This window comes from Tamandua tetradactyla, chromosome 11 (assembly GCF_023851605.1).
Source record: "Tamandua tetradactyla isolate mTamTet1 chromosome 11, mTamTet1.pri, whole genome shotgun sequence".
Taxonomy (NCBI): domain Eukaryota; kingdom Metazoa; phylum Chordata; class Mammalia; order Pilosa; family Myrmecophagidae; genus Tamandua; species Tamandua tetradactyla.
Window position 1 is genome coordinate 77,836,866 of NC_135337.1, and position 23,833 is coordinate 77,860,698.

The window sequence follows — 23,833 nt, forward strand, 5'->3', positions numbered from 1 at the left end:
TCCTGGTGAGGCCAGCTGGTGGTGGAAACAGGGGTGGGGTGGGGGGAGGTGGGAGGGGCCAAGGTACCGAGCGGGGACAGTCAGTGCAGAGGGGGCTCCAGGAGACCTCATCCCACCCAGCCCTCATCGGCCCTGGGCCTGGAGCCTCTGCATCTGTAGGATCTGGCTGAGAATTCGCTGCACGTCCTCATCCATCTGTCCCTGGGGTGGGTGAGATGGGGAGTAGACAGACGGCCACTGACACTTGTGTCCTAGCCACCCACCCCAATTTCTGTGGCCCCCTACCCTCCCCCCCAATCAAGCTCTCCCCAGGACCAGCCTCCCAATGCACACATGGGGAAACTGAGGCCCAGAAGGAGGCAGTGGCATGTACCGCATAGGGGGTGGGGTGGGGTGGGCAGAGATGGAGCTGGGAGGGGGAGGGTCTCCCTGCCTCACCTGCACCTGTGACGTCTTACCTCCCACTGACTCACCTGGATTGCGTACAGCAGGTGACTTCGGTACAAGGCCACCACGGCACTGTGCTCCCGGGCAGTATCCTGTGGGGGTGTGGGGGGCTGTCAGAGGGTGTTCAGAAAAATGGGACCCCCTTGCTCTCCCCACCGAAGACCCATTAAAACATCCTGTTTGCACCCAGAGCCTGTATTTTCAATGATAGACATCAGCGCCCACATTGCCAACTGCCAGAATATTAAAACATTTTTTTGCCCACGTCTTCCAAGCACATCTCACCATCCCGCCTGCCTCAGCCCCTCTCCTGGGGCATCAATCGTTAAGTATTTGACACCCCTACCCAGGTACTGCCCTCCCCCTTTGCACAATGCACCTCTCACCTCCAGCTGCTGCTGCAAAGCTTTCACCTGGCCGCGCAGGGTCTCCACTTCCAGGCCGGCCGGACTGGCTGGCTGGTCCTTTAGAGCCTCTTTGAGGTTGAAGACTTCTTTAGAGAGCTCTGTGATCTGCAGGGGGTAGGTGGTGCTGTCATAGGGGACCCTGAGCCCCGGGCTGGGGACGCTGTCGCAGCCCAGGGACAAAGACCTGCCAGGGGGAATCACATCTCAGGGATCAGCAAGCCCCAGCCCACTGGCCAAATCCGACCCGCAGCCTGTTTTTGTACGGCCACTGAGCTCAGAATGGTTTTTATGTTTTTAACTGGAAAAAACCACAACGGCCCCCCCCCCCCAAATAATCGTATTTTGTGGATGTGTGGAAATGGCATGAAATTCAAATTTCCACGTTTGTAACTCAGTTTTATCAGCGTGCAGCCACGCTCATCTTTTTGCCTGTGGTGGCTTGTGTGCTACAGTGGCAGAGTTGAGGAGTAGTAGCAAGAGATGGTCTGGCCTGCAGAACCCAAATGTTGACTATCTGAGCCCTTTCCAGAGAAATCTTGGGAAGATGACTTCCCGAACTTCAGTTTCTTTGGCTATAAAATGGAAAGAACCAGCTTCCACCTTAGTAGGCTGTTGTATCATGTGTTGAAATTATGTTGCAGCTGTGCCTGATAAACAGTAGGCACTCAATAAGTGCTGGTCTTTATCTTTAATACTGGAGACCAGAGGTTCTCGACCAGGGGCAACACTGCCCCCTTCAGGGGACCCTCAGGCAATGCCTGGGGACATTTTTGGCTGTCATGACTGGTGGTGATGGGGAAAGCAGGGGCTGGTGTGTGTGTGTGTGTGTGTGTGTGCGTGTGCGCGTGCGCGCGCATGCATGCAACTGTCATCTTGGTGGGGACAGGGATGCTTTTCGAGATGCTACAACACCCAGGGCCGTCCCCCCACTACAAATGACCCGGCCCCAAATGTCAAGTTCAAGACACCTTGTACTATAATGAGTTCAATTTCTCCAAAACTGGTCAAAAACCCTTTATTATGAACATTTAGTCCAGTGGTTTTTGCTTTGGGGTGATTCTGCTCCCCAAAGGACACTGTGTTATTCTGGAGACATTTTAGGTTGCCATGACTGGGTGGGTGGGGTTTCTTTGGCATCTGGTGGGGGGAACCCAGGAAGGCTGCTTGACACCCTCCCTTGCCCAGGACGCCCCCACCCCAGGGAATGATCCAGCCCAAATGCCAACAGTATTGAGGCTGAGAAACCACACTATGGGTAAGCCAAGTTCATGGCTACACTTTTTCTCTATTTTCTGGAGGAGGAAACTGAGGCTTAGAGAGGTGAAAGGACTTGCCCAAGGTCACACAGCAAGCCAGGGCTGGGCAGCAATTTGTGCTGATTTGCCTGGGGCTCTGGGACTCATATCCAGTCCATTGTTTGCTGTGTGACTTCACCTCTTGGAGCCTCAGTTTCCTCCTCCAGAAAATGGGAGTAAAGATGCTTTCTGAGTCTTAGTAGTGGGGAGATTACTGAAAGTGACATTGTGTGAAAAAGTCCAACTCAAAAACCAGAGGCTGCTAGTATTGTCATCATTATTATTCCAGAACAAGATTCAGGAACTTGGGTTTGAACCCCGGCTGATAACATCACGTGACTGTGTGACCTTGGGCAAATGGTATCCCCACTCTGTGCCTCGGTTTCCTCCATAGGGATAACAAAATCACCCTATTTGACATGAGGATCAAATGTGTTCATCTGTGTTAAATACATAGGCCGGGACTTAGTACACAGTAGGCACTCTCTAAAAGGCCGGGACTTAGTACACAGTAGGCACTCTATAAATGCTACTGTGATTAAAATCAGTAGTTGGAACAGTCGCCTCTGAATCGGATTGGCTCAGTGGCCATAGCTGAGTCCCACCTGTTCTCCAGACCTCTGTCTCCTATCTGGAAAATGGGCTGATTTCCCAATCCTCTTTCACCTGGGACATTCTTAGATTCCGCCTACCCCAGCTGAGGAGGGGGCCCCTGGCTTGAGCTAGGGAGAGGGGGCACCCACCTTCTTGTCCTTCTCCTTGGCCTTGTCCAGGGCCTCCTCAGCGCGGCTCTGGGCCTGGCGTGCCCTTTCAGCCTCGGTGCGCAGCCCGCGCAGCTGCTGCTCGGCTGTGGCCAGCTGGGCCTCAGCTGCATGTCGCTCACTCTTCATGAACAGTGCCTCCCGCTGCACCTGCAGCCCAAGCCCACGTGTGACCCCGAGGACTTTTGGAGTCTGAGGGTGTTTGCACAGCAATGATTATTGGACCCCAAGGCTCTCCTAACTCTTCCATTTTGGCTGAAGGACATTCAAGCACCACTAGTTTGACCTTGAAGCGAAAGTTTGACCTAGGGTTTACCCAAGCAAGTTCTGGATTGTCCTTGGCACTACAAAACATGCTGACCTGTCTGCTCTACTAGCTGTGCATCTTTGGACAAGTACCTTAACTTCTCTGTGCCTTAGTTTCCTCACATGCAAATAGGGAATAATTAATAGCCCTTAATTCATAGTGTGGCTGTCAGGAGGATAAAATGAGCAAATACATGGAATGTGCTCAGAATGTTTACCGGCACACTGTAAAGTGCTATATTCAGGTGGGTGATATTATTATCATCATAATTATTAATTATTGTTACCACATATATTCTTTTCTTTGACAGTGGTATGAAGATTTGTAGATAGATCTCTTACAAAACGAAAGGCACGTAGAACAAGGGATTGGACAAACAGCAAAGGTCAAAAAGTTGATGACTGCGATTTCACAAAAATATCAAAATTGGAGCAACTTTAGATTTGCAAAATGTGATCATGGGGGAAAACTGGCCTTGAAAGGACTAACAGTTGTAGGGGAAAGTGGATAATAACTGTTGGTTCCAATTAGCACAGATAACCTAATGATTTAAGAAAACCAGCAACTAAACTGATTGACAAATCAAATCAGGCCATAAAATTTAAAATGGAAAGAAGTGACCCTGAGGAAGGTGAGCTTTAGAAAATAAAAATAAAGATGATTCGATTCCTTGACCATGCATGCTCCCCCCCAAAAAAAATCTAAAAAAAAATAAAGATGAGAAGATTTAGGATGGGCTGTAAACTCTAGGAAGCAGAGCGAAGGTTTAATTGGTTTCAAAGAGGGTGTCTGGAAATGTAGAGGGGCCAGCCTCTCCAGAACATCAACGAGTTCCATCCCCCTATTCCATATTATCAACATCCCCTTCCAATATGAAAAAGTTAGAATGGCCATAGCCTACCTCTCTCTCTCAGTCACCACAACAAGCAAACTCACCGCCCTCCCCCTGTCTACGTGGGACATGACTCCCAGGGGTGTGGACCTTCCTGGCAACATGGGACAGAAATCCTGGAATGATCTGAGATTCAGCATCAAGGGATTGAGAAAACCTTCTCGACAGAAAGGGGGAGGAGTGAAATGAGACAAAATAAAGTGTCAATGGCTGAGATATTCCAAACATAGTTGAGAAGTTATCCTGGAGGTTATTCTTACGCATTAAATAGATATCATCTTGTTAGTCAAGATGTAATGGAGAGGCTGGAGGGAACTGCCTGAAAATGTAGAGCTGTGTTCCAGTAGCCATGTTTCTTGAGGATGATTGTATAATGATAAAGCTTTCACAATGTGACTGTGAAAACCTTGTGTCTGATGCTCCTTTACCTACAGAATGGACAGATGAGTAAAATCTATGGATTAAAAATAAATAAACAATAGAGGGAACAAATGTTAAAGTAAATTTAGTAGACTGAAATGCTAATGATCAATGAAAGGGAGTGGGAGGGGGTATAGAAAAAAATAGGGAAAATAAAGGCTAAAATATATTGAGCAGATGGAAATACTAGCAGTCAATGAGAGGGAGGGGTAAGGGGTATGGTATGTACGAGTTTTTTTCTTTTTTCTTTTTATTTCTTTTTCTGAATTGATGCAAATGTTCTAAGAAATGATCATGGTGATGATACTGTGAGTTTTTGATTATATACCAAGAATGGAATGATCATATGGTAAGAATGTTCATGTCTGTATGTTATGTTTAAAAAAATTTAAAACAAAAAAACAAAACAAAAACGAACAAACAAAAAGAATGATCATAGCCCAGATATCCCTACAGAGTGGGACAGAAAGAGCAAAGGTGATGGTGGAGTTACACAGAGAAAGTAGGATTTAACAAATAAGTATGATCGCTGAATCATTATATTGATATTTTTTAGTCTCCAGTATCTTAGAGCTGCTAGAAGTAGAACCTAAAATTGTGACATGGTAACCCATACCAAACTCTGAAATCTATTCTACAACTAATTGTTGTGATGGGCTTTGAAATGTATTCCTTCTTGCATATATGTTATTTTTCACAACAAAGAAAAAAAGTCGATTGTGATAATAAATGCACAACTATATGAGATACTGTGAACCAACTTTGGATGATTACATGGTATGTGAATATATAATATATATCTATAAAAATAAATAATTAAAAAAATAGATCAAAGGAGAAGGTGGAGTTATAAAAGAGAAGATAGGATTTAACAAATGAGTATGACTCCTGAATCATTATATTGATACTTCTCTTAATCGCCAGTGTCTTGGAGCATCCAGAAGGAAAAACCTAAAATTGTGCAACTGTCGCCCACATCAAACTCTGAAATTGGTTCTATAACTAATTGTTATAGTGTGCTTTGAAATTCAGTGCTTTTTTGTTGATACGTTATTCTTCACAATAAAAAAAAAAGAGGGTGTCTGTGGGAAAAGAATCAACCTGACTATCATTTTTTGATTACTTACTGCGTGCCCGGGGCTCCCCTAAGAACTTTTTATAAGATTTATAGAGATTAACCCTTTTTAATCCTCAAGTGAGATTTAAGAACTATTATTATCTCCATTATACAGATGGGTAAACAGAAGCACAGAGGAAAATACTTTCCTGACAGCAGCTTGTGAAAGTGGCTTTGTGTTCAAATATTTATCAAAACAGCTGTCAGTTTTGTCTTGCTAATTTTTAGAAAAGAGAGGTACAGCCAGAATGTCGATCATCAGGGCCAAAAAAATATCCCCTGGGTTTAAAGAAAACAACAACTCAGCATCCAAGTCTACTGTTTAAACCAAGGAGAGAAAAAGAAAAAGAAAGAACACTACAAAAAAAAAAAAAAAGCAGAAGAAACAATAAACAAACCAAAATAAAACCAAGGAGACCTAAAAGCCCTGGTCATGTGACCATCTTCCAAGATGGGTGAGAGCTCAAAACTGATCAGAAGATGAAAGCAATAAGGTCAAAACAGCCAGTTAGAGGGAAAACAAAAAACACCACGAGAGAAAACGGACATTAGGTAAGAACATTGTGGCAGAAATCCAATTCACTGCTCACAAAAAAAGGACTGGAACCTTTCCTCACCCCATGTACCAAACTCCGATTGTTTTGAGATGGGTCACAGAGCTCACTGGGAAACTTAGACAATTTGGATGCTAATGGGAAACGCAGAGAATACCCCCTGAAACCCCAGGTTAGGCAACAGTTTTGTAAAGAGATGCAAAAAAACCCCCATGAACCACTAAAAAAAAGATGGTGTCAAAATGGCCAAAAACATTTTTAAACAAGGAAAAAAACCACATTAAAATATCTGGGTCAGAACTGGGGGCTGCAGGATTGAATGTTGAATTAAAGACAAAAGGGTTAGAAGGGGAAGCTAAAGCCTACTTACAATTATGCCTAACAGTCACCCCCAGAGAACCTCCTTTGTTGCTCAGATGTGGCCTCTCTCTCTCTCTCTCTCTCTCTCTCTCTCAATCTCTCTCTCTCTCTGTAAGCCAACTCAGCAGGTGAACTCACTGCCCTCCCCCCACCCCCCACGTGGGACATGACTCCCAGGGGTGTAAATCTCCCTGACAACATGGGACAGAAATCCAGGAATGAGCTGGGACCTGGTATTCAAGGATTGAGAAAACCTTCTTGACCAAAAGGGGGAAGAGAGAAATGAGACAAAATAAATTTTCACAGCTTACTTGAACACCATAAGTACATGGAACCTTGAGTAGGGCATAAGATTTTGTAGGTTTGTCCAGAGTGATGCCCCAATAAATCCCAGAGTGATTTGAACAGTGAATAAAAAAGTATTTGCAAAGTCCTGTTGGGGGAATGGTGAGAAAGGGGGAAAATTCAACTTCTCCAAGTGGAGAATTCTTGATATTCTCACAAGTAGAGGGGACAACCAAAACAATAGGCTGAGCCCCCAGTCTTCGGGTTTGTTCATATGAAACTTAACCCCACAAAGGATAGGTCAAGTCTACTTAAAATTTAGGCCTAAGAGTCACCCCCAAGAGAACCTCTTTTGTTGTTCAGATGTGGCCTCTCTCTCTCAGTCAACACAACAAGCAAACTCACCACCCTCCCCCTGTCTACGTGGGACATGACTCCCAGGGGTGTGGACCTTCCTGGCAACGCGGGACAGAAATCCTAGAATAAACTGGGACTCAGCATCAAGGGATTGAGAAAACCTTCTCAACCAAAAGGGGGAAGAGAGAAATGAGACAAAAATAAAGTGTCAATGGTTGAGAGATTCCAAACAGAGTCGAGAGGTTATCCTGGACTCTTACGCGTTTAAATAGATATCACCTTGTTAGTCAAGATGTAATGGAGAGGCTGGAGGGAACTGCCTGAAAATGCAAAGCTGTTCCAGTAGCCATGTTTCTTGGAGATGATTGTATAATGACATAGCTTCACAATGTGACTGTGTGATTGTGAAAACCTTGTGTCTGGTGCTCCTTTTATCTACCTTATCAACAGATGAATAAAACATACAGCATAAAAATAAATAATAGGTACTGATTGTATATGTATAAAAAATAAATAAATAAATAATAGGGGGAACAAATGTTAAAAATAAATTTAGTAGATTGAAATGCTAGTGATCAATGAAAGGGAAGGGTAAGGAGTATGGTATGTATGAATTTTTTTTTGTTGTCTTATTTCTTTTTCTGAATTGATGCAAATGTTCTAAGAAATGATCATGATGATGAATATGCAACCATGTGATGATATTGTGAATTACTGATTAGATATGTAGAACAGAACGATCATATGTTAATGTTTGTCTGTTTGTTGTTATATTTTTTTAAAAATTAATCAAAAAAAAAGAAAAATAATAATAAAGTCTGAATTAGCCACTGAGAGATTCCAAACCGAGTCGAGAGGTTATTCTTATGCATTATACAGATATCCCATTTTAGTTTATGGTATATTGGAGTGGGTGGAGGGAAGTACCCGAAACTGAAGAGCTGTGTTCCAGTAGCCTTGAATCTTGAAGATGACTGTATAACAATATACCTTTTACAATGTGACTGTGATTGTAGAAAAACCCTGTGTCTGATGCTCCTTTTATCTAGGCTACAGACAGACAAATAAAACAAATAAGGATAAAAATAAATAAATAAATAATGGGAGGGGGTGGGAATAAAGGGTTCAAAAAATTGGGTAGATTGCAATAAAAAAAGAAATCGGGTCAATGAGAGGGAGAGGTAAGGGGTATGGGATATATGTGGTCATTTTTTTTAAATTTTTCTGGAAGGATGAAAATGCTGTAAAAACAATCCTAGTGATGAACACACAACTCTGTGATAATACTGTGAGCCACTAACTGCATACTTTGCATGGGCTGTCCAGTGCCTGAAGATATCTCAATAGATATAGATGAACAAAAAAACAATAACAGCAGGCAGCAGCGGGGGTCCGGCCGAGCTCACCTGGAAAACCTCTGCGCTGGTCTTCTCGTGGCGCCGCCCCAGCTCCTCCAGCTGCCCCTCCAGCCGGGCCACGTCGGCCTGCAGGGCCCCCACCAGGCGCTCGTGCTCCGAGCGAGCCACGCTGCCCAGGCGTTCGCGCTCCAGCTCGGCCCGCAGCCGGGCGGCCTCCTTGCCCGTGGCCACCACCTCCTGCTCCAGGCTGGCCACCCGGCCACGCAGCTCCACGGCCTCCTGCTGCAGCTGGTGGTGCTCGCAGGCCGGCATCGCCCGCTGCCGCAGAACCTCCGAGGCCTCCTGCAGCTCGGCCAGGTCCCGCCGGGCCTCCTCGCAGGCCACAGCCAGCTCCGCGGCCCGGGCCTCGGCGGTATCCCGGGCCTGGCCCAGCTCAGCGACCGCGGCCCGCTGCCGCTTCCCGGCGGCCGTGGCGCTGCACAACTGTTCCCGCAGCGCCTCCAGCTCCCGGCTCTGCTCCAGCCGGGTCTCCTCCCGCCCGGCCAGCTCGGCCCGCAGGCCCCGGGCCTCCTCTTCGGCCAGCAGCCGGCCGGCCCGGGCCTCGTCCAGCTGGGCCGAGGCTGCCTCCAATTCCCGGAGGCGGGAGTCCCGGGCATGCAGGTCCTCCCGGGCCTGCTCCAGGGCCGCCCGCAGCTGGACGGTGTCGCCGACCCCGCCGGGCCTGGCCAGGGCAGCCTGGCAGTTGCCACGGGACGCCTCCAGCTCGGCAGTCGCCTCCTGTTCCCGCTGCCGGAGTGCCTGCTCCAAGCTGCGGATCCTGGTCTCCAGCTCTGCCTGCAGCTTCTCTGAGGCCTCAGCAGCCCCGGTGTGGAGGACAGGCCCAGCAGGGACTTTGGGGGCTGTGGCCGCTGCATCCAGGGCCTCCACATTCATAGCCTCTGCATTCGTGGCCACTGCATCTGTGGCCTCTGCATTCATAGCTGCTGCATCCGTGGCCACTGCATCCCTCGTTGCAGCATTCGTGTTCTCTGGGCCCCAGAGCTCTGCCCCCGAGACACGCACACCATTTGCCTTCATTTCTGAATCCAGTCCTTTCATTGCCGTGGCCTCGGCTCCAGTGGTTTCTGCCTCTTGGAGAGGCATCACTTCTGTGGCCTCAGCCCCAGTGGCTTCTGTATGTGCGGCCTCACCTTCCGTGGATGTGGTTCCCCAAATCCTGGCTTCTATGCATTCGACCCCTGCAGCCTCCTCATCTGTGCTCTCGGCTCCATTAATCCTGATTTCCAGAGCCCGGTGGCCATTCACCTCTGTTTCTGCTGGTCCATTGTTTGTGATCTCGGCTCCGGTGTCCCGGGCCTCCTGGGCTTCTGCCTCCTCTCCTCCAGGAGTCTCCTGGACATCCCGCTGCTCCAGCACACGCAGGGCCTCGGCATGCTGCCTGCGGAGCTGGTCAAACTCAGCCCGGAGAGAATCATAGACCATTAGAGGGACAACTTCAGCAGAGCCGTTGGCCTCCGTCTCATCTTTCTCGAAATTCTCCAAAATCTGGGAGGAGAGGCGGGGGTTGGGTGGGGGGTTAGGGTGGGGAGGCAGGCTTCCACCTCCGCTGTCCCAACCCCAGACCTCAGATCTGCCTCCAACCTCTGAGCCTCAGTTTCCCCACCTGGACTTTCTCCATCAGATCCAGGTTCTGTCTGGTGAGCACAGCCACCTGCTCCTGCAGTGAAGCCAGGAGCTCCTGGGCTGGAGGGCTCAGCCGTTTGGAGAATAGTGCCTCGGCCCCTGGGTGTGACAGGGGAGGGAGTGGGGCTCAGGGTCAGGTCCCAGGGGGGTCAGGGGGGTTGGGGTAGTAGATGGAGGGGCCCCAAGGTTCAGGCACATGGAATGAATAACAGGTGAGGGCAAACCTCCATTCTAGGAGCACGACCTCTGCACACCTGTGGTCTAAGGCCTCCCCGTCTCCCTGGGGCCCCAGGGACAAGATGGGGGGGGTGGGGGGAAATGCATGCATTTGGGCGCCAAGGTGGGGGATGGGGGAAGGACCGTGATGGGGGGTCTACCTGGAAAGTCGGGCAGCTCTCCCTCTTCATCCTGCAGCGTGGCCACGTCGTAGCTGGTGTTCTCCCGCTCATTCTGGGGGTGGGGGTGGGGGGAGAGTTTGACTTGGAGTCCTGCACCCCTCCAGCCCGTACATCCCCCAAGACTCCAGAGTCTGACTCCCTGGAATCATCTGACCGGCCATGTTTGGCCTACATGCATTTATTGAGTGCCTACTGTATACTATGGCTAAGCTGGCATCTCCGGGAGGTGCAGTTATCAGCAGCCCCCGATCTCAGGGTGTATGTGCAGCGGTCATCTCCCTCCTCAGGGTGGGGGCGTGGGGGGCAACTTGTGAACCCCATAATCGTGTGTCTGGAAGTGCGTGTCTCTACATGTGGGAGCCCATGGCGTCCATTATGTGCACAGACCGCTGTCCACAGGTGCAGTGCTGAGCCTTGCTATTTGCAGATTCTGTACTTGTAATACAGAATCAATACTCACAGGACTTCACTTGTAGCCAGATTCAGTATGTGAAAAATTGGGGCCACCTGATATGCAAGTGCCCTGATGAGGAGTCACGCTCTGCCTTCTTTCTTCAGCTCTCACACTGTAAACTGCCGCCCTTTTTATGGTCTACTGAGTGCCACGGTTTTCCCATTTTCGTGCTCTATTTTGATAATACTGCTATTTAAATTTGCCCCCAAGCATAGTGCCAAAATGCTGTCTAGTATTCTTAAGCGCAGAAGGGCTCTGAGGTGCCTTAGGGAGAAAATAGGTGTGTTGGATGAGCTTTGCTCAGGGATGAGTTATAGGGCTGCGGGCCACAAGTTCAATGATAAAGAACTCGACTGGAAAAGTATTGGCAAGCCCCCTTCGGGGAATGGTGAGAGTGGGGAGAAATTCAACTTCCCCAAGTTGAATTCTTGATATTCTCACAAGCAGTGTGGACAACCAAAGCTATAGGCTGAGCCCCCAGTCTTGGGGTTTGTTCACATGAAACTTAACCCCACAAAGGATAGGTCAAGTCTACTTAAAATTTAGGCCTAAGAGTCACCCCCAAGAGAACCTCTTTTGTTGCTCAGATGTGGTCTTTCTCTCCAGCCAATATGATAAGCAGTCTCAGCACCCTCCCCCTCTCTGCACTGGACATAACTCCCAGGGGTGTGGACCTTCCTGGCAATGTGGGACAAAGATCCTGGAATGAGCTGAGACTCAGCATCAAAGGACTGAGAAAAACCCTAGAATAAGCTGAGAATTAACATCAAGGGATTGAGAGAAACGTCTCAACCAAAGGGAGAAGAGTAAAATGAGACAAAGTGTCAATAATGGCTGAGAGATTCCAAACAGAGTTAAGAGGTTATCCTGGAGGTTATTCTTATGCATTAAGTAGATATCACCTTGTTGTTCAAGATGTAGTAGAGAGAGAGGCTGGAGGGAATTGCCTGAAAATGTAGTGCTGTGTTCTCGTAGTCATGTTTCTTGATGATGATTGAACAATGATATCGCTTTCACAATGAGACTCTGTGAATGTGAAAACCTTATGTCCGATGCTCCTTTTAGCTACTATATCAACAGAATAAATTCAGTTTGCAATAGTGGTAAATGAAAGCGAGTGGTAAGGGGTATGGTACGTATAGTTTTTTTTCTCTATTATCATTTTATTTCTTTTTCTGTTGTCTTTTTATTTCTTTTTCTAAATCGATGCAAATGTACTAAGAAATGATGAATATGCAACTATGTGATGATATTAAGAATTACTGATTGTATATGTAGAATGGAATGATATTTAAATGTTTTGTTTGTTAATCTTTTTAATTAATAAAAAAAGTTAAAAAAAAAAGAATCAATGATGTACACCTTTTTAGTTAAGGTATATTAACTAAACAGGCTGGAGGGAAGTGACTGAAAATGTGGAGCTGTGTTCCAGCAGCCATGTTTCTTGAAGATGATTGTATAATCATGTGACTGTGTGATTGTGAAAACCTTGTGTCTGATGCTCCTTTTATCTACAGTATGGACAGATAAGTAAAACACATGGATTAAAAATAAGTAAATAATAGGGGGAATAAATATTAAAATAAATTTACGAGATTGAAAAGCTAGTGATCAATGAAAAGGAGTGATAAGGGGTATAGAAAAAAATAGGAGAAACAAAGGCTAAAATACATTGAGTAGATGGAAATACTAGCAATCAGTGAGAGGGAGGGGTAATGGGTATGGTATATATGAAGTTTTTTCTTTTTTTTTTCTTTTTCTGAATTGATGCAAATGTTCTAAGAAATGGTCACGGTGATGAATATACAACTATGTGATGATATTGTGAGTTATTGATTATATACCAAGAATGGAATGCTTATACGGTAAGAATGTTTCTGTTTGTACATTGTTATGTTTAAAAAAATTTTTTAATTAAAAAAAAGAAAAAAGAAACAATAATATATATTAAATAAGTCCTGTTCAGAAATGTACGTTAAGGCAAAGCTGTACGTTGATCGACTAATGAAATGTCACAGCCAGAGGTTCCCTGGAACCTAACACTGCATTTCCCCTGGCAGCAACGGGTCAGTATTTGCCAACTCAGCGTCTGCAGCGACGTTATAGAAAACAGCTAGCCTGGATAATGAGAATCGGCTGTATCTGTGATTATGCGTGTGCATGTGGTTTTGTGGGTGTGCACTGTGGCCCTTCCACTCCCACAGGCATTCCTGTGAGTGCATGGGATTCTTTACTCAGTGTCTGTTGTGTGTGTGTGCAAGACTGCAAAGTGAATATGTCAGCGTGCATTTGTGTTCCTGGGTGTACTTGTGCATGTGTGCATGATTGTGTGCAAATGATATCACTGTGTCTGAGGATTTATGTGTGCATTTAATTATATGTTTTGAGAAAGAGCTGGTGTATGTGTGTCACTTACACCTGTGATTGTGTTTGTGGGAGTCTGTCATTATATGTGTGTGACGCTATGTGTGTATTGCTGTGGTTGTCATGCAAATGCAGTAGGAGAGGGGCCCCACCCAGCCCCAGTCCCTCCCTGGTCTCTGCTCCCCAGAGGGCCCACCTCCAACAGGGACAGGCGGCTCTGCAAGCTTTCCACCTCCCGCCCCAGGCTCTCCTTCTCCTCTTGCTTCTCTGCCAGCAGCTGCTGCAGCTCTTGCACCTGGTGGGGGGGAGGGAGGAGGATGGTGGACAGAGGGGGTGGGGGAGTGGCTTAGCTAGCCTCTGGACAGCTGAGAGGTGTTCCTCTCCCCTTCCAGGCTTACCTGTCTCTCCAGGCTGTGGAGGGAGCTGGCTTCAGCCTCCTGTGGCTGATGGGGAGAAGAGGGGACAAGGGATGGGGTTGGATTCTGGGCTAGGGGACTTGCTGCCTGACCTCCAGCTTAACAGCCTTCCATTCAATCTACAGCTGGCCACTGAGCACTGACTACAGAGCCAGCACACAGTTCCTCAAGAATTTAATGAGCACCTACTGTGTGCCAGGTGCTACTCTGACTTCTCATTCATTACTAAAATATTGATTGAGGGCCTACTACATGCCAGACACTGGTTTTTGGTTTGTTTTTGTCCACTAATTCATCCTTCCTTCCTTCCTTCTTTCTTTCCTTCCTCCCTCCCTCCTGCCATCCCTTCCTCTGTTCCAGGCAGGAAGAGTGTTCCAGGCAGAGTGAACAGCCAGCACAAAGGCCCTGAGGCAGGACCATGCCCATAATTTAATATTTGAACGAAGGAAGAAATTTCCTTTACTCATACATTTACTTAAATATTCATTCATCCAATGCATTTTTATCAAGCACCTTTTATGAGCCAGTCACTGCCTGAACGAAACCGTCAACTTTGCCCTCATGAGGCTCACGGTCTAACGGCTGAATGTCATACACGCATAAAATATAAGGCCCATATATAGGTCCGATGGTAATAGCGCAAAGAATAAAAATAAAGGGGGGCAGGGAAGTGCAAAGGCCCTGGGGCAGGACCAAGACTGGTCAAGGAACAGCGAGGAAGCCGTCCGTGTGGCCAGAGTAGAGGGCGCGAGGGAAGGCAGGGAAGGCAGGGGGAGTCTTCCCTCTAGATTCTTGGCCCCAGGCCTGCTCTGCTGAGCCCTCACCTCCTGCTTCCTCCGTTCCTGGTGCTGTTCCAGGCCCCGGATCTTCTGCAGGAGACGGCCCCTCTCCTGCCGCAGCCGCACAATCTCCTCATAGGCATCTCGATCATCCTATTTCCCACCCCCAGGGCCCTCTGCCTTTAGATGAGACCTGAAGAAGGTCTCATTCCATGGCCAAGCAGACAGCCTTTCCTCCCCTGCAACGTGGGGACGCCCCAATTCATCCCCACCTCCACCCCCGTGCCTGGGGCTTGTCTCACCGGCATAGGGAGGCTGGCTGGGGGCTGAGGTGCCTTCCGCTTCTTGGGTCCACCTCGCTTTTCATGGCTGGACCCAGAGTTCTGAGGGTGTGGACAGGGTGGGGGGACATATGGGGGACCTGCCATCCTCCCACCCAAGGAAACCGACCCAGCAAGCTTACAATTTGCCACCAGCCCTAGCTCTGCCCTGCTTTCCTAGTTGACCCTGTGAGAGCACCTGCCTTTCTTGGCCCCACCTCTCTCAGCAGAAAAGGGGACAAGACAACATTCCCTGACAGTTTCAGATCTTACTCTTTACTCTTTGACCCTCTCTCTGCTTTAGTAATTCTCCCAGCTGGGCCAGACTGTCTACAAGTTTCCTTTCCCTGTGGAGCTCAGAGAGGGAAAGAGGCCAGGTCTGCCTGCTCCAGAAAGGCTTCCCCAACTACTCCAGCCCTCACCAATCTCAGGTCTCTCCATCACCTCGCCCCAGCTCCATGATTCTGGTAGTTATGCTACAGATGCTGCTGCCACCTGGTGGCAGCGTACCCAAAAGGTAGTATTTTTTTTCCCAGACAGTCCTCCTAGCTCATATTCCTGAGGGAATGGGTTCATCTCTTCTTTCTCTTCCCCCAGAGCTCAAGGGGAGAAGGTAGTGTGTGCACCGAGAGGGGTGGGGCTCATTCCCTGTTTAGGGATCCATACCTGAGATGATGCCTCGCCTGAGTCATCCTCTAGGAGGGGAGGGGAGAGAGGGAAGCAGAGTCAGGCACTCTGTCTTGGGGACTCCACTCCCAGCCACAAGAAGGCATTAGTGGGCCCTTAAGACTTGATAGCAGGTAGGGGGTCTCCTAATTCTCCAAGAATCAGGACAATTTAAGGTACATATTCACCATCGTGGCAGGATGTAGGTTGGGGGAACTTTTGAAACTTTCAAAAAGGAGCCGACAGTTGCATCTCCAGGACTGGGTGGATGGGGGTGCCTATTCTTAGAAAAGCCATAGATCCAGGAAAGCAGTGTGAATCCCAAACTAAATGTTCTGGGGCTCCTTGAAACTGTCCCGAGTAGGACTGGGGGAACCATGAAACCTCCCATAATGCAGAAAATAGGGGGTATGTGGAAATGATCTCCAATAGAGAGAGAGGGGATGATTTGAAACTGCCTTGAAGGAGACGGGAGGTGCTGAAATTGCTTAGAAGCAGGGCCGACATACCACTGGGTGGTGAGGGGCGCTGGGCTGCCTCCTGCAGGAGGTGCAGGATGAACTTGTCCCCGGCCAGGGCGCCATAGTGAGCTGCATCCTGGCCCAGTGCGTCGGTGATACCCGGCTGGGCCCCACCCTGCAGGAGCACCTCCACTGTTTCGGGGTTGGCCCCCTCACAGGCCAGCATCAGGGCCGTCCTACCAGGGGAAGGGGCTACTGAGGGGGTGAGAACATCCCCCAAACATCCACGCCCTACTCACTCCCCAGACTGGGTCAGCAGAGGATAACCCCAGAAAGGTTAAGAGACTTGCCCAAGGTCACACAGCACACAGTGGACTGGCCAGGAGGAGAGATACTCACCTGCCCTGCAGATCCCGGTCATTCACGGCAGCCCCCTGCTGCAGGAGGAGGCGGCACAGATCTGTGTGACACATCTGAGCTGCTATGATGAGGGGTGTCGCACCTGACTGGTGGAGGGGTTGGGGATGAGACAGGCCATGAGAGGCTGACGCTGGGGATTAGGGAAGCCTCTATGGTTGCCCCTGAATTTCATCCCAAACTCTCTCACGTTTTGCAAAGAGTGCCTGGGATGTGATGCCACCACTTGGTTGCAGCGTACCTCAAGTGCAGTATCTTCCCCAAAAATCGTACCAGAAGCTCACCCGATCTCGGGGATTCAGATGTGCTTTGAAGGAGCACAGCAATTCTGAGCAGGAGAGGCAGCCACCAGCCGCTGGGAAAAAAGGTAAGGAGGGCAAGGCAATTTTTCTGGAGGTCTTTGCCTGGGTGTGATCTTTATCCTTCATTGAGTGAGACCAATAACAAATATGTGATTCCCATTTACAGTTAAGGAAACAGGCTCATTGAGGCCCATGGTCACCCAGTGGGGTCGCAGAAGAGCCACGTTTAGGAGGGAAGTCTCCTGACTCCCAGCCTCCAGCCATGCTGATTACCTCTTAAGGTGAGACTTCTAAGCGATTTTCTTGTATTTCCCCATTTTGTATTTAAGCATCATTTATTGTGCACCTAATACGTGGCAGACCCTCATACAGAGAGTGTTCTGAATGTTTATCAGGGATTGGCAGGCTTCTCTGGATCGATTGAGGGTTCTGAGTTTTGATAGTGAAAACAGGAGGGGAGAACGCACCAGGCAGAGAGAATTGCATGGGCAAAGCCTGGTAAGGTCAAGAAAGTAGGAGAACGTGTGTTTTTCCAGAGCCTCAAAGAGGGGAGGGGGTGTGAAGTGTCACTAGAGAAGCCAGCAGAGGCCAGACTCTGTGGGTCCTCGAAGGAGGGTCACGGGAAGTCAGGGGAGGGGTACATAATTTATATTTTTAAGATCCCTCTGGCTGGGGTGTAAACCTCCCTGGCAACGTGGGACAGAAATCCTAGAATGAGCTGGGACTCAGCATCGAGGGATTGAGAAAACCTTCTTGTCCGAAAGGGGAAGAGAGAAATGAGACAAAATAAAGTGTCAGTGGCTGAGAGATTTCAGGGTCGAGAAGTTATCCTGGAGGTTATTCTTACGCATTATATAGATATCCCCTTTTTAATTTAAGGTGTATTAGGCTAGAGGGAAATCCCTGAAACGGTAGAGCTGTGTTCCAGTAGCCATGTTTCTTGAAGATGATCGTATGATACAGCTTTCGTAATGTGACTGTGTGATTGTGAAAACCTTGTGTCTGATGCTCCTTTTATCTGCCGTACGGACAGATGAGTAAAACACATGGATTAAAAAGAAATAAATAATAGGAGGAACAAATGTTTAAATTTTTAAAAATATACATTGGGTAGATGGAAATGAGAGGGAGGGGTACGGGGTATAGTATGTATGGGTTTTTTCTTTTTATTTCTTTTTCTAGAGTGATGCAAATGTTCTAAAAAATTATCATGGTGATGAATATACAACTGTGTGATGATATTGTGAGCCACTGATTGTACACCATGTATGGAATGTTTGTATCTTAAGAATGTATGTGCTTGTACGTTTTATCAATAAAAATTTGAAAAAAAAAAAGATCCCTCTGGTTGCTGTGTGGATAGGGCCAGAATGAAGGTGAGCAGTCTCACCAGGAAGCTGTCCAGTCTAGTTAAAAGCATGGCGTCTGGTACCTGTGGATTCCCAGCATATCAAGGTATAGGCTGATTCAGCCCAATAATCCATTTTTCAGTCAACAAACTCAATCTGAGTATCTACTATGTGCCAGAGGGGATATAGGGTTTTGTTTGCCCTGCACTCCCCCTTAGAAGAGGGCCTGGCATGCAGGCATTCAATAAATTATTTCTGAAATGAAAAAAAAAAACAATGAATTTGCATAGTGCGTCCAAAGACTGCGCCACCACTAGGTGGCGGCGTACCCCAACTGCATGGAATTTTAAAGTGGTGAATAAAACCCCCAAGCAAACCCAAATTTATTCTGTTTCCAAAAGAAGAGATGTTTCTTGGGTCATCGGTGAAAGCCATGCCTGAATCTCCTGGGCATGGTGGATAGATGTTGGGCTGGGGTTCTGGCTCACGTGGGAAGGCCCCATCTTCTCCCTCTAGGAAGGAGTTTGGATTTGATTAGAAAGGGGAACGGTTGACTAATCTCTGGCCAACGTGAGACTCCCTAGGAGTTCCTCAAAGGAAATTAAACTCAGGATCACTCCCCCAAACACAATCCTGATGCAAGGCTGGCACGCTTTGGGGTCAGACAACCTGGGTCTCCCCTCTCCCACTTAACTCGCCGTGAGCAAGTGACTTAAGCTCAGTGACCTCATCTGTCCAATGGGGCAACAGTCCATGGCTGAAGGGGCCGCTGATGATTCATGCCGAGTGCCTGGGGCATGGTCACAGCTTGGCAGGGAAGGAGGAGGAGGCAGGAAGGCTCACAGCTCATCCCCAGGGCCCCAGGTAGAATAATCCCCAATCCTGGCATCTCCTAGGATGACCACACCCACCTGCATGATGGAGAGCTGTCCACCCACTGCTGTCCACGACATCCACCACGCAGGAGGCCTGGGGAGGGGGAGAAGTCAGTGGAGGGAGTCATCTCTTCTCCACGCCTGATTTCTCTAGGCCCCTCTCCACCCCCACAGACCACCCCACCAGCCTGCTCTGTGGAGCCCATCTTGACTCTCTTTGCTTTGAGAGTTTGTGAGAAAAAGGGAATAGGTGGGAGCTCAGAAGCAGCTGGGGATTGGGGAGCAGCTGGGAGCTCTGAGAGTGGCTGTGGTTAAGAAAGCACCCAGGATTTGAGGAGAACCTGGGGTTTAGAAAGCATCTGGCAATGGGAGTATACCTTGGGTGTGGGGAGTATCTGGACACTCTGGAAATATCTGGTTGTTTGGGGAATAGCGGGGGCTTAGGAATAAAAGGAACCTAGAAATACATAGGATTCAGGGAGTGTCTGGGAATGCAGAGAATTGCTTGAGGTCAGGAGTGGTAGGGACCAAGGGAGTATCTGGGTTTCCTTGAGTATCTGGGGGAGTCAGGGAGTAGCTGAGATAAGGAAGTAAATGACCTGCAGCAGTTGCTTCAAGCACTTTGGGTGCCCATACTTGGCAGCCAGGTGGAGGGCGTTGTAACCTGAAAGGGAGAAATTTACTCGAGTTTCATATACTCAAGGAACTCCCAGCTGTTCTGCGAGCCTGTATCAATTGTTTGTGACAGTTTCCTTGTGTCTAGCAATTCCTCAATCCTCAGATACTTCTAAAAACTTTAATACTCCACGTGGCCAGACACTCTCCAAGCCCCAGCTAGTCTGTATCCCAGACAATCCCATTTTAGCTAATCTCCACACTCACTTACTCCTTAAGCCCCATTGCCTCAGTTACTCCCCATGGCCCCAGCTATTCCATGTGCCCAACTAGACCCTAACTCCAGTTCTGCCCCCACAATTCACAGTTGCTCTATTTCCTGCTAATTCATACACCCCTGCTACTCCATGTGCCTGCTAGGACCCTATGTTTGGTGCTCTACAAATCTCCAGTTTGTCCATCAATCCTGACTAGAATGCCCGCTACTCCTAAGCTTCAGATATGGCCATGTCCCATGCCTAGCTACTCCCTGAGCCCCAATTAGTCTCTTAGATCATATACCGGATTCTCCCTTTGTCTCAGATACGCTTAAAGTTCCAGCTACTCCACCTATCTCAGGTACTCCCCAAGCTCTCTCTTATTCTCCTGTCCCCAGATACTTCTCTGTTTCAGATACTCCCATGAGTCCAGTTTCTCCCCCAAACTCAAGGTACTTCTTGGACCTCAATCACTTGCTTGATTCCAAAAACCAAACAACTCCCCTAAGAGTAAGAAAATTCCCCAAGCTCCAGATATTCCCATGTTCCAGCTACTTCTATGACTCAACTCACTACCTGAGTCCCTGACTCAACTCACTACCTGAGTTCCCCACGCTTTGTCCAGTCACAAGTTGGCTGTTTCATTTGTTTGTTTATGGGAGCAGGGAGCGCACGGGCCCAGGAATTGAAGCCTCATCTCTGGCAAGGCAGGTGAGCATTCTACCACTGCAGCTACAAGTTTGTGACTCACCTTCCTGGGCACCAGGCAGTGTCTCTGCCCTTGAGCACCACTGCCTGAGATGCCCTCGCCTCCCTGGGGCAGGGAAAGAAACCCTCTTTTTTGCAATGGGGGACATTTGAAGCAAGGCCTGGCTGGACCCCCAGGGCTGGGCACCTCTTCCCTCCCCAGGGGCTCAGCTGGCAGGACCTGCCCCGTCTGTGCTCATGACGTTGGCTCCATGGGCTAGCATCACCTCCAGACAGCTGGTGGCACCCCTCATGGCCGCCAGGTGAAACCTGCAAGTCAGAGGTCAGGGTTCAGTCAGCGAGTAGCTGGGCCCAGCCAGGAATCTCTCCCCTCCCCGGGGGACGACGGGCACTCACGCGGACTTGCCCTCGGGATCCAGCTTCGTGGGCAGCAGCCCCTTGCGGGTGATAAGGGCAGCCACCCGCGCCGCGTCATGGCTCTCCACGGCCTGCAGCAGCCGCTCGTCACTCTTGCCCCAGTCTTGGCTCTGGAGGGCAAATCCAGAGGCGCATGGGGCCAGGTGGGCCGCTGTCTCCTCCCGCCTCCCCTGGGAGTTATGGGCTCTCACCGCCCCCTACTCCGGGCACTTGCCTGGCGCCTGCCTCTGGCTGCCGGCTTCGGGATGGGGCAGGGGCTGCAGGGCGGGCAGGAGCCGAGGTCGGTGGGGCTGAGCCTCAGCTGCGGGGTGGGGGTGGGGCCTGAGACAGTGTCCCCCAAAACCGTGCCCCCAGCATCTGCCCCCAAGACCATCACCCCAGCTGTGCAGCCAACACCCACTGCCAGCATCACTGCTTCCAAAAAGGTGTCACCCCCACACCCACACTCCTAGCTCTCAGCCGACCCCTTAGTGAAAAGCCACCTGTCCAGTGTCACCCCAACAAATTGATCCGTAATGTCTCTGTGAAGTCTCCCCATCCGAACCCAGAAAAGGGTTCCCTTAAAAATGCCTCAGTACTGCCCTCTGTCATGTCCTTCCACATCTGCCCCAGAAATGCCACAACTGTCCCCCCAATTACCAAGATCTACCCCCTAAACTGTAGTGAAATGCATTCCAGAATGTCTCCCCAAAACTCCTGAAGTGTTCTCCAAAATCCCATCCCAAGTGACTCCCTCATTTGCCCCCCAAACTGACCCCTAAAATAAATGTCCCTCTCCAAAAGAATCCTTCAAAATCTACTCCGAAATTCTCCACGTCAGTATCTTTTCCCAAAAGCTGTCCCCCAACATGTCCTCCCCACTGACATCCCCCTTTTAAATGACTTCATCTGCTTCCAAACTGTTTCCCAAAACTAGCCCCCCAAATGCCCTCTAAATTCTCCTGTCTCCATCTATCCTCAAACTGTCACCCAAAATGTCCCCTTATATCTCCCCAAATGTCGCACCCTTCCCAAACTGTCCCCAACCTCTGTCTCCCACCACCACTCCCAACCTCGCCACCTTCCCCCTCATCCATCCCCGGTCTGGCGCGGTGGGGAGGGAGGGCTCGGCCAGGCGCTGTCAGGGGGCCGCGGGGAGGGACCTGGGGGGGAGGGGAGAGGAGGGGCCCCGACCCCGCCCGCCGCCGCGCCCCCTCCCCCGAGCCCTACCGCGAAGGAGGCGGCGGCGCACAGGCACAGCTGCTTCATGGCGTCCAGGGCTGCGACGGCCCCGCGAGGGCCGGACGGCGAGACCGGGGGCTGGGGGGGCGGGGGAGTGGGGCCGCCGGTCCCCCTCCCCCACCCCCAGCCAGGCCTGCCCGCCCCTGGCGCCCCGCCCCTCGGCCCGGGCGGCCCCTCCCCCACGGGATGGTGATTTGGGGAGGAATCCCAGGGCCGGGGGTGGGGCTGGAAGGTGGGGGCGCCGTCCCCGCCTGACCCTCTCACCACCAGGAGTCCGCGGCCAAGGGGGCCGGCCCTGCATCGGACCCGCCTCCGCCCATCTCGCCTCCTCTAGGAAGGGAGGCCGGGGAGGGGGGGGAGGGGGAGAGGAGAGGAGGAGGGGGTGCTGGGCCGAGGGGGTCTCCCGGACTGGGGACCTCACTGCAGAGCCTCTCACTGCAGCTTACCCCGGCTCTCGTTGGCTCACTCATTCGTTCACTTGCTCATTCATTCGCTCATGTACGCATGGGTGAGTCCAGCTTTTCAGTGTGCCACACCTGAATTTGAATCCAGACTTTGCCTCGCCCAGCCCAACCCCCACCCCCAACCACCCCCACCCCCACCCCCCAAATTGCTACCTATGTGACTGGGCCAAGTTACTTACCGGCTTTGGACTTTTTTCTCATCTGTGAAATGAGTTCAACAATGGAACCTCGTGCAGAGGGCTATTTGGAGGACTTAAATGAGATACTAGGTGGGAAGCCTTCAGCGGTACACAGTAGGTGCTCAATAAAAGCTGCAATTCGCTTGTCAAAGAAAGATCTGCTTGAGCCTGTGGGTAGTGCTAACACTAGGTCCTGGGAAATGGGGCCTGGGATGCTGGGCAGCGTGGGTACCCAGTTAACTGGACTGGAAAACAGAGGACAGGGCCCTGGGCTCCGCCTGACCTGGAGCCCCGCAGGGACCAGTCCTGAGCAACTGGTAAATGTCAGTTGAGTGAATAAATGACTCAAGGTCAAGTTCTCCTGAGTCACACATTATTTCACCATCTGTCCATCAGGAAACACATACTGGGCACCTATGGGCTGCACGGAGCATTGGGACTCAGGGGTGACCAAGACAGATATCCCTGCTGTCACCTGGGGTCCCTGGAGAGACAGACACGTGTCCACGGATTTAGGAACTAGGGGTGGTGGGAGCTCAGAAAGGGCTACCAATATGATCTGGGGAGTCAGGGAGGACTTCCTGGAGGAGGGGACGTCTGACCAGAAAGTTGAAGAAAGGGCAAGGGCAGAGGAGCAGCAGGGACAAAACCCTGCAGGACTTTGTAAATGATGCTCAGGGAGAAACTGCCCACCTGGGCCTGTGCGGTCACCTCTGCCGTGGTCCCCCCAGCTCACCCCTAATGGTCTGTCCTCTCCACAGCAGCCAGAGGGCGCCTATGAGCACCAAGTCAGGTTCCGTCCCTCCTCTGCCCACAGCCCTCAATGGCTCCCACCTTCCTTGGGGGAAAAGCCCAAGTCCATCCCATGGCCCACCAGGCTATGCACACCCTGCACCAGCGCCTCCCCACTGTCACCTCCTCCAGTTCT

General features: G+C 49.9%; 1 protein-coding gene across 1 annotated transcript; it reads right to left on the minus strand.

Annotated features, from left to right (window-relative positions):
* Positions 1 to 42: 42 nt before the first annotated feature.
* On the minus strand, positions 43 to 22,316 carry ANKRD24 (ankyrin repeat domain 24). The gene is made up of 20 exons (XM_077121120.1): positions 22,251 to 22,316; positions 21,021 to 21,151; positions 20,845 to 20,933; positions 19,644 to 19,708; positions 19,081 to 19,138; positions 16,803 to 16,873; positions 16,501 to 16,607; positions 16,150 to 16,337; positions 15,641 to 15,669; positions 14,957 to 15,037; positions 14,700 to 14,807; positions 13,858 to 13,902; positions 13,656 to 13,754; positions 10,621 to 10,693; positions 10,224 to 10,342; positions 8,609 to 10,105; positions 2,893 to 3,060; positions 834 to 959; positions 474 to 539; positions 43 to 201 (listed from the first exon to the last, which is right to left on the minus strand). The coding sequence occupies exons 1-20, from the start codon at positions 22,287 to 22,289 to the stop codon at positions 124 to 126; spliced, it is 3,237 nt and encodes a 1,078-aa protein (XP_076977235.1). The 5' UTR covers positions 22,290 to 22,316; the 3' UTR covers positions 43 to 123.
* Positions 22,317 to 23,833: the final 1,517 nt, after the last annotated feature.